At 35.5% G+C, this 13,586-nt stretch overlaps 1 protein-coding gene across 2 annotated transcripts in view; it reads right to left on the bottom strand.

Annotated features, from left to right (window-relative positions):
• The window catches only part of rpf1 (ribosome production factor 1 homolog), a 50,850-nt gene extending 37,621 nt beyond the window's left edge, over nt 1–13,229 (bottom strand). Inside the window, exons 1-9 of one of the 2 annotated variants that reach the window (XM_056243585.1) lie at nt 12,900–13,229; nt 12,525–12,581; nt 11,434–11,514; nt 11,246–11,341; nt 10,972–11,125; nt 10,753–10,835; nt 10,179–10,360; nt 2,603–2,729; nt 2,441–2,490 (exon numbers count right to left, since the gene is read on the bottom strand). In XM_056243585.1, coding sequence (XP_056099560.1) covers nt 2,449–2,490; nt 2,603–2,729; nt 10,179–10,360; nt 10,753–10,835; nt 10,972–11,125; nt 11,246–11,341; nt 11,434–11,514; nt 12,525–12,581; nt 12,900–13,145 — 1,068 coding nt within the window. In that variant the 5' untranslated portion in view covers nt 13,146–13,229 and the 3' untranslated portion in view covers nt 2,441–2,448. Of the gene's footprint in view, nt 1–2,335; nt 2,491–2,602; nt 2,730–10,178; nt 10,361–10,752; nt 10,836–10,971; nt 11,126–11,245; nt 11,342–11,433; nt 11,515–12,524; nt 12,582–12,899 lie in introns of those variants that run through there. The other variant, XM_056243584.1, reaches the window with a different exon arrangement.
• Nucleotides 13,230–13,586: the final 357 nt, after the last annotated feature.

Genomic DNA, 13,586 nt, shown 5'->3' with positions numbered 1-13,586 from the left:
TTTTGCATCTGAACTCTTCATATATAGGCCTATCAGGATATGTCTGTATAATATCTAGTCAAAATTACACAAATTCTTGGGTTTTGTTTTTTTCAGGAGTGATTTTTCTTTTTCTTTTTTTACATTACTTTCAAACACAAGTTCAACACTTTCTTTAATTAGACTATTTGTGAATTTGGTTCTGCAATTAAGATACAAGACAATAGGCTACAGACAAGAATCAAAATGATGGTGGAAGATTTTAACAGAAGCTGAACTGTGTTCTAAAGACAAGGGTATTTTTCATAAGTATCAGGTCAAGTTTGTCACAAATATGACTTATGTTATTCTTACAATTTTCTGCTGTTTAAAACAATGATTTGGTATGTTGCCTTTTACATTTTTGCTGTTTAATGACAAGAGTTTATTTGTAGTCAAGAAAAATAACACATAATTATTATAATATAGAAATAAAATATTCACAAATGTACAAGGTGACACCTATAGCCGCAGACTCCCAGTAGACAAAGTAACTGACCTGATAAATCCAGCTGAGATGAAAGTGTCCACAGCTTCAGCAGAAACTTTATTCAACCTCCGATCAAACTGATCATCGGGTACAAAAAACACATGCAGCTCCACACGCTTCATTAGAAATAAAACAAAAATAAAAAAATCACACACTACATGCAAGTGGAATTAGTTGCTGAAATGACATAAATCATACAGTCTAATCCAGTGTTATTAATAGAACATACCTCTGTGATTTCAGTCCGCTTGCCAGTAAACCCGCTCATAGTCACATTTATTTATCTCATGATGATTTCTTTAAGAGTGTACAGCGTGTGTGTGTGTGAAGTGCTAAGTAACGGTATCTTGAGTACCAGGTACCAGGGTGAACGTAACACTCATAAACCCCCCAGAGCTTCAGTGTACAGGACATCGTGTGAACGCTACTTAGTAACACTGTTATAGCCCATATTATATCCATCCGAAAAACAAAATAATAATGATAGTAAATTAAACCGTTTTATATTATTTTATTATTAATTAGTATACAGAACTTTATTTTGCTCTTATATCACTCTTGTGTTTGCAGTCTTTCCAGACAGACTGTCAGTCTGCACTTTTACGCCACTAGTTGGCGACAAGTGACTGCCAGAATGTATTGGTATGATTGGTCTATTTACCAAGATAGGGAACAGTTTTTTTCTAGATACTAGATGTGAAAAATATTGGTATAAGTGCCCTGAAATGCTAATTGCTTAAAAATGGGAGGGGAAAAATAAAAATAAAGACGTATATCTGGCCCATTGTTCATGACAGTATCCCATTATGCATAAACAGGCATTATGTTAAGACTGTTTTAAGAAGTAGTATGACCAACTAGCAGGTAGCTGGGGAAAATCAATCTTACTTTCCGGTATCAAATTAGACCAATCTACGTTTTATTTTTTGTTACTAACTTAACAGTTATGAATATTTTTAAAGAAAGCAATTGATGACTAACCTGTGAGACTATTCTTAGCAGTTTATACAACAGGCCCCAGATTTGTTCATTCACACTCATACACTTTCCATATCTTTATATTTGTTATTCTTATGTAGATCTGTGAATCTAGGTCTATGTTTGCTTTATGTGTGCTGTATGTTTGATTTGAACTTTTGTGTGTATAATATGATTTCTTTTTTGGTTTGTGTACATGCATGATATTACACTTATTTAATAAGTATAAGAAAATATTCAAGTACACTACTTGAACTAATGAATAAATGAATAAATACACTTAGCAAAATAAAATGTTAAGATTACTTGTGGCATAAATAAAAAAACACGTTTTCAAAACCGGCAAGTGTACAGCACTTAATTTTTTTTAAATTTACATAACTTTATAACTATAACACCAAATCGCTCAACAACTCTGTCTCTGAAGACTTGCATCCAATCAATCTTTATAAGTAAAAAAAATAATTAAAAGGTGCAAAACCTTGAAAACTCAGTGACCACTGTAAGAAACCATTTCTTTATTTAAAATTGAGAAGTCTACAATGACAGCTTAGTTTTAAAATTGTCAAAGTTAATTTGATCATATCTGAAAGTATTGTGTATATGCCAAGTTAAGTTTTGCAAAATTAAGACAGAGCAAGGTAACAGTCTTAATTACCTGAAATTTCACATAAACACCACAAATCACCTGTCTTTATAACCCACCTTTTTATATATTTGAGTAAAGGAAGTATTTACTCGAGTATTTAAACAGGCCTTAATTTGTCATGCCTCGAGACAAATCAAGTATCTTTATTTTTTGCATTAGAATATTATAACCTGGCTGGAAAGAAAGTCAATATAATACAGAAAATACACAGCTTGTTTCTATAACACTTTATATTTCGTTTCATAATGTAAGGGTGTTTTTTTATAGATATTTATGAAACGTCAACACGGTTATCCTGCGTTTAGTCTGTCCCTCAAAGATGGAATTTTCTTCTGCAGGAGTCCATTTCATGGCGCTGAAACATAGTAAGAAAGAGTTAATACTGCATGACAGACACAAACAATGGACAAATTACACCTCATTTATTAAGAAGGTTGTTTAAATGCGATGTTAGATTTTGAACTTACTTTGTGAACCCATTCATATTCCCCGAACTTTGAATCAAAGGTTCCTTTCTGTAAGGAGCGAAGTTTAAGAGTGAAGCGAGGTCCTAGTTCTTGTATGCCCACTCTTTTTTCATTCTTGAAGATGTACCTGAATGATACACATGAGTTTATTAAATCGTGTAGAAAATATTTTTTAACCAGTTAATGAATGAAAGTAAAATATAAGCACTCTAAATAGCAGTCTATATATTCTGACAGTCTCTATTTTTACTACAATGTATTCATCTCTATTCTGTAGATCAACTTTGTATTTGAAACACATTTGATCCCACTATCAAACCTTGGTTGAGAGTATTTTTCACTGAACTAAATGGAAAATATTAGACTTTGTATATACAGCCATGGCCAAACGTATTTGTAGATTTTTTTTTCACGTGCTATGGTATACTGGAAAACAATAATAAGCATTTCATAAGTTTTACAGATTTTTATTGGCAAAAACATTCAATTTATGCAATATTTACAATGTTGACCCTTCTTTATAAGCTCTGCAATTGACATGCTGAATATCAGCTTGTGGGCCAAATCCAGACTGCCGGCGATCCATTCTTGCCTTAATAGTGCTCAAAGTTGATCACAATTTGTGGGCTTCTGCATGCCCACTCACCTTTTGTGGATTGACCACAGGTTCTCTATGCGATTAAGATTCGGCGATGATCTCCGAGCCTTTTCATTGTCATTCTTGTCCTGTGACATGGTGCTCCATCATGCTGGAAAATGCACAGATCACCACCAAATTGCTCATGGATTGTAGGGAGAAATTGCTCTTTCAGAATGTTTTGATACCATTCTTTATTCATGGCAGTGTTTTGGGCAGAATTGTTAGAGCCCACTCCCTTGGATAAGCAAACCCACACATGGATGGTCTCAGGATGCTTCACTGTTGGCACGACACAGGATGCATGGTGGTGTTCATCTTTTCTTCTCCGGACAATCGATTTTCCAAATGTCCCAAACAGTCGGAAGGGGTCTTCAGCAGAGAAAATAACCTTGCACCAGTCTTCACTTCAACTGTACAATCCTTGTACTTCCTGTATAATTTCGGTCTGTGCTTGATGTTTTGCTTGGAGAGAAGTGGCTTCTTTGCTGCCCTACTTTACTCCAGGCCATTGTCCAAAAGTCTTTGCCTCACTGTGCATGCAGATGCACTCCTGCTGCCACTATTGAGCAAGCTCTGCACTGGTGTCGACATGATTTCGTGATCATATGATGATGATGGTCCTGGCGCTTGCTGGACACTCTGGGACATCCTGAAGCCACCTTCACTGCAGTTGAACCTCTCTCCTAGTGAGGCTGTGTACTTCCTAGTCCAGTCCTTCGAAGGATTTTTTTCCTTCATCGCATTGAAGACTAGAATAAGACTGTCTAGTAAGCATGCATGACTACATCATAGATGTATCCGTCCCCGCGGTAACGACTGGAAAATAACATTAAAATTACGGATAAGCTCAGTGCTGATTTATTTTCTGCTATTTCTTTCTGTGAATTATAATGTGTACAAAGCTTTGCGGGGAAGGATACACTTTAGTAGGGGTGTGCGATATCACGGTTTTTGATCGTGGACGATTAAAATGTCTCCACGATCTGCTTTTGAAGAAATATCATAGTATCGTGCAATCTATCAGTTGCTGTTAGACACTAAAAGCCTGTCTAACAGCGTCTGTTTACTGGACTAAGTTATCTTTCGAGTCTTATTGCGCTAATACTGTCAAATACACACAAGGTTTACATAAACAAAGTTGCTTATGTCTAACGTGAAAGCAAACAGAGAAAATTGAGAGAAAATCTGCTTTTCAAATTCATGTATATTAGACGCATCGTGTGCAGCTCTTAAAGAGACAGTATCCTAATAGTAAATATGCTGCCGCTTGTCCTTAAAGAGATAGTTCACCCAAAAATAAAATTCTGTCATTATTTACTCGCTCCAATGTTGTTCCAAACCTGTATTAATTTCTTTCTTGTGCTGAACACAAAAGATGATATTTTGAAGAATGTGGGTAACCAAACAGTTTCTAGTCCCCTTTGACTTCCATAGTAGGAAAAAAATATACTATGGAAGTCACTGGGGTACATCAACTGTTTGGTTACCCACATTCCTCCAAATAACTTTTATTTTCAACAGAAAAAAGAAATCTATTCGGGTTTAAAACAACTTGAAAGAGTAAATGACAATTAAATGTTTTGGGAGAACTATCCCTTTAATGTTAATAAAAACAACAAAACACAAAGAGGAAATCACTCACTGCTCTTGACTGAGAACTTTAATAGTAGCTTTAATAAGAATCAATGTATAATTTATGCAGTGAAGTCTATGTTGTGTTTTATTTTCATATTTGTTCATTTAGCCTAATTACTTTATTGCTACTTTTTAATGCTACTGTTAAATACACCTACTGTAGCTGAAAAAATAAAGCACCATTTATTTCATTTGTATATTAAGTTGTGTAATGTGCATCTTTGTTCTTAATTTTTAATTCTGAATAACAAAGAAAATAATGACAAAGATTTTTATCTTCGCCACTTTGGCCTAAATGTCTGCCATTCTTTTTTATTTTATATTTTGTTACCTTTAAAGGGACAATATGTAGGAATTTCTCCCATCTAGCAGTGAAATTGTATTTTGCATTCAAACGAATTGTGCTCTCCAGCGCCTCGCTTTTTCAAATGCGTGTTGTATCTACGGTAACCGTTATGTACCAAAAAGCTATGACAGGATGTCTTCTAATAGCACTTTGTCGAGTGTTCCTTCGGGTGAACAGGTTTGTTATTTCAAACAAACTGCAACTTGACACAACGAACAAACGACTGTGAAACTTGCCAGGGCAGTGACAAGCGCCTCTCACTGCTCTGCTCCTCCGTTTCTGCTGTTTTCAGTTACTGGCTCCGAAAGAGACTTTTTGGCCTAGTACTTTTTGTCCCTCTCTGCTATTATAATTTTTCAAGATGGCGGAACTACATGGAAGCCTCCGTGGACCTACCCGTCCCATGCATATAAAGATAATAAATTCTTCGCTTTACGAGGATAAGTCAGATAATTGGCAGAGGTATTTGTACACCATTGACGACATATTTATGAATAAAAATATTGATTTTAGATAATAAAATACCTAAAAAAGTACACATTAGGGCTGCACGATTAATCGAATTTTAATCACGATCACGATTTCGGCTTCCCACTAGGGGTGGGGGAAAAAATCTAATTTATAATAACGTAATATTGACGGAACGCAAAAGACGGAACTCTGAAGCGCGGAAGTGCAGTGCCCGGACCGTGTGTGGCGTGCACATAACAGAGACGCGATGGCTGAGCGTGAAATCCAAACACCCTCCTCGTTAAAAGCTGACGTGTGGAAATATTTTGGCTTATGAAGTTGAAGGGGGAAAGGAGCTGGACAAGAGCCACACTATTTGTAAGCTTTGTAGAATAAAACTAAAATATTTCGGAAACACGACAAATATGAGAAGCCATATGACACGTTTCCACACAGAGGAGGAAAAACACTCGGCTGTAACGTTACCAGTCGTTGTTATATTATTCATTTACTACAAGTATGCTGCTAGTTCAGGCACACATTTAGTTTCCTGTTGATTCTTTGCAATGTTAATAAAATATATTGTACGTATTATATATCATAATTCTTTAAGGGGTCATTACTTGGTACTTTAAAATGAAAAAAAAAGTAGTTATTTATAGTCACACACACAAAAAAAAAGATTCAGATAATCGATAATCGCTTTAGCATCGAATCGCAGCCCTCTGAATCGTAATCGAATCGAATCGTGAGGTGCCTAGAGATTCCCACCCCTACCGAGTGTGTCTGCGTGCGAGAGATGCGTGCGAGAGATACCTACCGAGTGTGTCTGCGTGCGAGAGATACCTACCGAGTGTGTCTGCGTGCGAGAGATACCTACCGAGTGTGTCTGCGTGCGAGCGACAGCGCGCGTGAGATACCGATTGTCTGCGCGCGAGAGACCGAGTGACAGTGCACGTGAGAGACCGAGTGTGAGCTTTAGTAAATTGCATTAGTAAATTGGTACTAGGGATGCAACGATTACAGATTTTCTAAGTACGATTATTGTCTGAGAAATAATCACGGTTTAACGATTATCACGATTATTATGCATCAATTAATTTCACAACACTACTAATGTATAATATCACATGAACACTCAGCACTAGATTTTAATGTGTTATTTATTGCTGCCACAACACAGTACAAAATTATAAAATGGCAAACAATAATCAATCTCTTCCTTTGGAATTAAAGAGAAGTGCTTTGTAAACATCCAGCATTTTTCTTTTAAAAATAACAAATTAATTCAAAGGCTGCAAGACTCTTTGATTGAAATAGATCACAAAATTATTAAGTTTTTAGTTTGTTCTAAATTTATTTTCAACCTGAGGGAGAAAACTTGATAACATGAAAACAATATCTTGTTGGTATTTGACTTAAAAACATAAATAAAGGGATAATAAATCCCAATGAAAATAAGAATAAACAAAGTATTTGGCTGGCTCTATTGAATTAAATGCAAGCTAAATATTAGGCCTATGTATTTCTTTTAAAAGAAAAAAAATATAGTCCAAATGTTATCCACCAATATTATTGTACTTATTTTAATTCTCCTTTTTAAATTATTAATCCAAATTTTACATGTGCCTTTAGAAAATCATCTATTATCATCTCATTATTTTGGTTTGTTTGTTTGAAGTTAAAGTAAAAATTATAGAAAGAAACTGAGAACATCTCTCATGCAGTGTTATTAATAACTGAAATGCAGTTAATTGGTAGTCCTAGAAGTCTACATGATCTTATGTTAGTGTTTTACACCGGGCATATTAAAACTACAAAGCCTAACATTTACTCAACACAGACATGAGAGAAAGCAGGATATTAAGTTAAATGTTCACTGAAACTCTTGAGAGCACGTCACATTCGGTTTTCCACAGACTTGCGTAACCAAAATATTCCGCTGTTTTTTTGTTATTGTTTTATTTTTACGTTGCACTGAAAGCTGAAAGTTGCACGCCGCGTTCCAACGGTGCGCTTGCGGCATTCTGAAAAGTAGAGATGTTTTTATCTCGATGCGGCGCGGACGCGCTTGGAAAAAACGGCCGCGTCGCTTCCATTATGAGCGCGCATACATTTTAAATAACGAACTTGAGCGCGCAAAAGACGCGATATGTGAACACGCACTTAAGGTGTTTTTTCGGTGGAAATCGAGCGTCGCTGCTTAGTCCCTCTGCCATAGTGGTTGACGAGCACGGCACTTTAAGCTGGTGCACCGCTGGTGTAACTTTGTTTTCGTTTTGTGTTAGGTGCAAAAGTTCCGTACTTTGCAGAACACTCGGTGTAGCATAGTCTTTACGATTAATTAACCGTGACGTTTTAAAGCGCGGTTAATTGTGAAATCCGGTAATCGCTGCATCCCTAATTGGTACATACTACATATTAGTAATATATAATTACTATATAAGAGGCATGAAAGTTCGATTAGTGGACTCCAATAATCTACAAACGTCTTATTTTGAACTATTGTTTAATAAATAGAAATAATTCGAGTGCACATAAACTTTCATATGGAGAATTAAATATTCAATTTATGCAGTAAGATTTCACAACTAATCACTGACACCGTACCACAACATTTTACATTTCTTAAGCGTCAAATAACAATGACTCTGAATTTTATCCATTAATCACACTTCCATAGTGCATAGTTCTGCCTTGAAATGTTCTCATTTGGTTACATTCTGTTATGGAATATTTGTTTTTTATTGATTGTATATTTTGCGCATTTTATTCACATCCATTATGCAGGTACAATGCAAGTTTATATTTTTGCTTCCTAAAATATATTTACACAATGTAAAATAGTGCCCTGTTGAAGTTTTGCTACATTTTCTTTATTGTTTTCTTTATTTTTATTTATTCTTTAAGGAGATGCACTGAATTTTGGTGAATAAGAGGACCTGTTTTATTTTGATGCACATAGTTGTACATTAGCAGGAATGTAGCACAATATGGATGTGATAGCAGTTATAATTAGCCTATGTGACAATAAAATTTGTTTTGGTTAAAAAGAACAAATAATCGTGATAATTAATCGTGATCTCAATATTGATCAAAATAATCGTGATTATCATTTTGGCCCAAATCGTGCAGCCCTAGTACACATTGTCCCTTAAAGGCTTTGTTTTTAAAATAGGGACATTAGTTTGGCTGTAATGCTCAGTCACTTGCAAAATAGTAAAACCAACATGAAAAAGAATCGTGATAAAATCGTGATTTTCCTGAAAAAAACTCGTGATATGATATTTTTGCCATATCGCCCACCTCTACACTTTAGGGCTGCACGATTAATCGTAATGAAACCCCACGTTTGTCAGTGCGGTGTGGCTGATCGGTAGTAAATGCTGCTCCATCTGAAAGCCAGAGGGCGCTCTCATGCGAACACTCCAAATATGCCCCGCAGAATGGGCATCATAGCTGTAGCTCAATAAACAAAAGATTGAGTCACTTTGATGGATTAAACATGACTAATAAATACACGACTGCCTAATTCTGTGAAAGAAGCAACATCATCTCACCGAAGGATGCTCAACTGTCGTTATGAAGTGAGTTTGGAGTAAAACCATGTTATTAAATGTTGACACTTGTTGGACAAGAGGTTCATAAATGCTTCTCATGTTCGAAAAGATGTTTGAAACGTGTTGCCTTTTCAAAGCACGTTATAAGCATCTCAAAACTCGCAGTGCTTTCAGATGGAGCAGCGTTTAATACGGATCACAGAGTCGCTCTTCACTGACAAGCTGCGCATAAAAATATTAATTGCAGCCTTCGCGATTTCATAAATCGCAATAAGCCAAATTGGTTTAAGCGCGATTTCATGTTAATTGCAATTAATCATGCAGCCCAAATACACTTGAAACATACTTCAAAACAGGCCGAATGAAAGATGCAAAATTAAGGCTGCTTTCAAAAAATCCTTTAAATCGAGACGTCTGGAGCTTGATGACGTGGCAGCCGAGATATACAGCCTTACTAGGCAGTTCGAGAAGCACTCGATAGCTGCACGTCTTTCTTTGGAGGTAACCATTGCTAACAAGAACTCAACGACTGGAAGCATTTCTTCTCTCCTTTTATAGCAATCAGTCTGCTCTTATACTCCAATCAGAATGATGTTTTTACGGGAGAAATACTTGTCCACATTTTCCCATGTGCTGATGATGCGATTAGTGAAATGATGTTAGCTGGTAATTTTGGGCCAGGGCCAACAATTTGGGTTTTTGTGATCATTTATTTTTTTTGGCCAATAAAGCTTTTTGCAATCATTTAAAATGCCTCTGATCACTCAGCACAACAATCTAGAAACAATGTGCATCAACAACAACCGCAGCTGCAAACTTGTGAAAAACACAACAGTTATGTTGTAACATTTATATATAATACTTTTGGCCATGACTGTAAGCTTTATGGATTACACAGCATCATTTTAATTTACCTTCAAACTATTCAAATGAGAGAACATTTACCTGTGAAACCTGAAAAAGATGAAGTCTCTCTGATTGTGAAATGTGGCGACCTGACGGCCAACAAACTGTGGATCATGAGGAAATAGAGCAGCAAACAGCCGGCCGATGGAGTGACCGAGTCTAGTAGAAAAGTTGTTTAGGATGACTTCTGGGACGTGTTCTGTTGGGCTCTTACCTTTTCTCTAGTGAGGAAAAACAGAAAAGGTTAAGGACTGGGCTGTGCGCCTTTCAGAACTGACAAAAATCCATATTAAACTAACTCATTTCCTGAATTTGAATTGATTTAGCAAATAGGACATTTAATATTTTTGTATTAATTACACACAAAATCATATTATACACACAACACATTAACTATTACCAGAAACAAATTTTGGGGAAATTTGGGAAAAGTCATCCCTACAACACTCTATACATATTAGTGGAATTATGTTGCATCGTAAAAAAAAATGGACCAGCAAAATTCCTTGTGTGACTATTAAATTTCTTAGAATTACAATTAAGTAATAAACATAATTCCAAGAGGGTCCTCACACCATCGGTGCTCGGGCCCTAAAAAAAAAAAATCATTCACCTTCATTTCCTTGCGAAGACGAACACTACTGAGTTTGAAATGTGCAGTTGGCCCGTCAGGAAGGTGACAGAGAACCAAACCGTCTGTGAAACTTTAAGTAAGGGAAAATCCTTGTGTAGAATTCAGCGAGCGTTTCTCATTACCTCATTAAGCAGACAATACAACAAAATCTCACAGATCTAAGAAGTGGTCATATAAAGAAGTCTGAACAAAGGATACTTGGAACCTTTCTGTCCTCATTGATCACTATCAGATAAGTGAAACCTCTAGATACACACTGTGGAATGACTCTCTTCAATGCCAGACCTCTTCTGTAGTAGACATGTGCATGTGGGATTACTGTTGCCAGATGATCACAAAACCTCACTGTCCTCTGAATCAGGCAGACAAACACATTAGAACAAAACGTTTGAAGGACATTACTATTCTTAAATAGTTATTTACAACTTGAGTGAATTAGAAAACAGTACAGTATACAGAAAGTTGAACTCACTCCTCTGGGCCTATCTGAAGTGGTGATGAGAACTTTGGGATTTGTCAGCCGATTGAAGTAAGCAGCAAACTCATCAGTTCCTTCATCAAAAGCCACCTGGATTTAACAAAATTTAAAAAGTTACTTTCAAAATGTTTAAATGATGTCTACAGAAGAAGACAGTAGGTGGAATAAGGATCACAAATCACCTCCTCATCCTCTGGGTTGACTGTAGTTTCATCATATATTCTCTGGTTTTCTATTGTTTTGGGAACTTCTTTAGGTGGAGCCTGAAATGAGAAAATTCATGCAAACACCAATAAAGAAAACTTAAAAAAACAAATGGAATTTTCTGACAATGACTTGCAAAAAACATTATTTTTTCGCCACATATTAACTGCAAATGTAATGCATTTGATGTGAGCAATATACCTGTTAAATATAATATATTGATAGAAATGAGATTTAAAAAAAAAGCCAAGCAAGAATCAACCGGTTCCTTTAATAAATCTTTCAAAACAACTTAAAAAGTTACTGTTTGAATCAGTCTGACGAATATTGAATAAACTCACAGAATCATTATTGTGTGGTTATTCATATGAGAAATGAGAATATTAAGTATCTCAGAAAGTATTAAGCAATGTAGGCATTAACCATTAAGAATGATTGTTTTCCATTCACTATTGAATTGTTTTGCCCATACCACCAACTAAATTATCATATTAATATTTAAATATTAGCTTTTAAAGTATGGTTTGAAATTAAAATAATTTCATAAAACATTTAATTCATAGAAGAGGTATACATCTACACAAGAATTATAATAACAGGAAACAGTGAAAGTTTTTTTTCTTCATAACATTTTTCAGATAGCCTAAATTATGTGGTAACATCTAAATTAACTGGTTCCGTGCAAGTCAACTTAATCTGACCTCACAAATTACATCGATTTTGCAAGAATAAAAAAAAGTCTCACTGCATGCAATGAAAAATAATGCCAAGGTAAAATAGAAATTAAATAATTAAATTTTTACATGACCATTATAAAATAATTGTTTCAAAAGTTTTTTTTTTAAATCACTTTCTTTAAAAATGTTAGTGTAATATATTTCGTTGTAGCCCATAAGAACATTGTTACAAATTTTTGACTTTAATTGCCCATCCCCAAGTGCAAAGAAACCATTTTTGCAAGGAAATGAGATTTACTTGATCATTTAATGTAGTTGACAGACTGTGAACATCAAGATTTAAGAAAGCTTATCTGATGATAGATGCTGTGAAATACAGTCCATCAACATACCTTATCACCAAGAGCTTTTCTCTCTTTCTTCCTTTTCTTTTTCAGTTCCAACTTTTGCTGAAAGACATAAATGATAGCTTTAACATATAATATAGGAAACTCTTGACATGTTCCAGAGCTGGCTGTGTTTCAGGCCTTAGTGAGCAACATACGTAAAAGTGGTGTTTTGGTTAAGTTAAATTATTCTTTAAAGAAAACGAATCATTCTTGTATACTTTTTAGGGCACCAAAAGGCACGTTTGTCTTTTTGGCCATCTTAGACTCTTCTTGCTTTTGATGCCCAAATGGCTGTCTGTCCTGGCAGCTCTCTAGGGCTTGAAACACAGCCAAATTGTGCGTTCAATTCAATAAGAGTGTATGTCTGTGAGATGTCACCTTTCTTTTCTGCTCCTTGAGTTTAAGGAACATCGAATGTCTGCGCTGCTTGTTTTTGATATCAGACATGCTGAATGTGGGAGGAAAACACGCTCCTGACACTTGTTTCTCCTCTGTTACTTCACCCTCCACCTGATCCATTTTCTCCACTGGAGCTTTGTCGGGTTTCGGCTTTAGCTTTAGGTTCTTCGTTTTCCCCTTTTTCTTAGAAACACTTTCTGAAGTTGTTAATTCGGTAGAATCCATTTTCTGTTGCTTGTGTCTTCTCTTCACGTGTGTGAGAAACTCTACTTCCGGTTCAACTGGACGTTCCTGCTGCCACGTGAGTTGGTGTTGTGTTTAGCGCCTTCTAGCGGATAGTCAGATGATTGTTAAAAAAAATACTACTTTCTTTTATAAAATACTTTTCTTTTAAATAATGTCTATCTTTTTTAATAGCGTTGCTGAAGCAGATCTATACACTATGCACCCATAATCTATTGTTGATCTTATCAACGCACAATACTGTACGTTTCTAAATTTCTAACAAATTTTTTCAACTGTTAATCATTTTAAAATATTTAAAGGCAGGGGTTACCTTGTATTAGTACTCAACACTGATTACTGTCAGACTTTCAAAATCCTTCATCACTTGAATTAAGATTATAATAATTTTATTTTAAACCACAGCCACCACAAAATCAAACT

Source organism: Rhinichthys klamathensis, unplaced genomic scaffold (genome assembly GCF_029890125.1).
Source record: "Rhinichthys klamathensis goyatoka isolate OS25496 unplaced genomic scaffold, OSU_Roscu_1.1 h1tg000814l_1, whole genome shotgun sequence".
Classification (NCBI taxonomy): domain Eukaryota; kingdom Metazoa; phylum Chordata; class Actinopteri; order Cypriniformes; family Leuciscidae; genus Rhinichthys; species Rhinichthys klamathensis.
The sequence above is the reverse complement of the archived record's forward strand: the minus strand, read 5'-3'. Positions and strand labels throughout refer to the sequence as shown.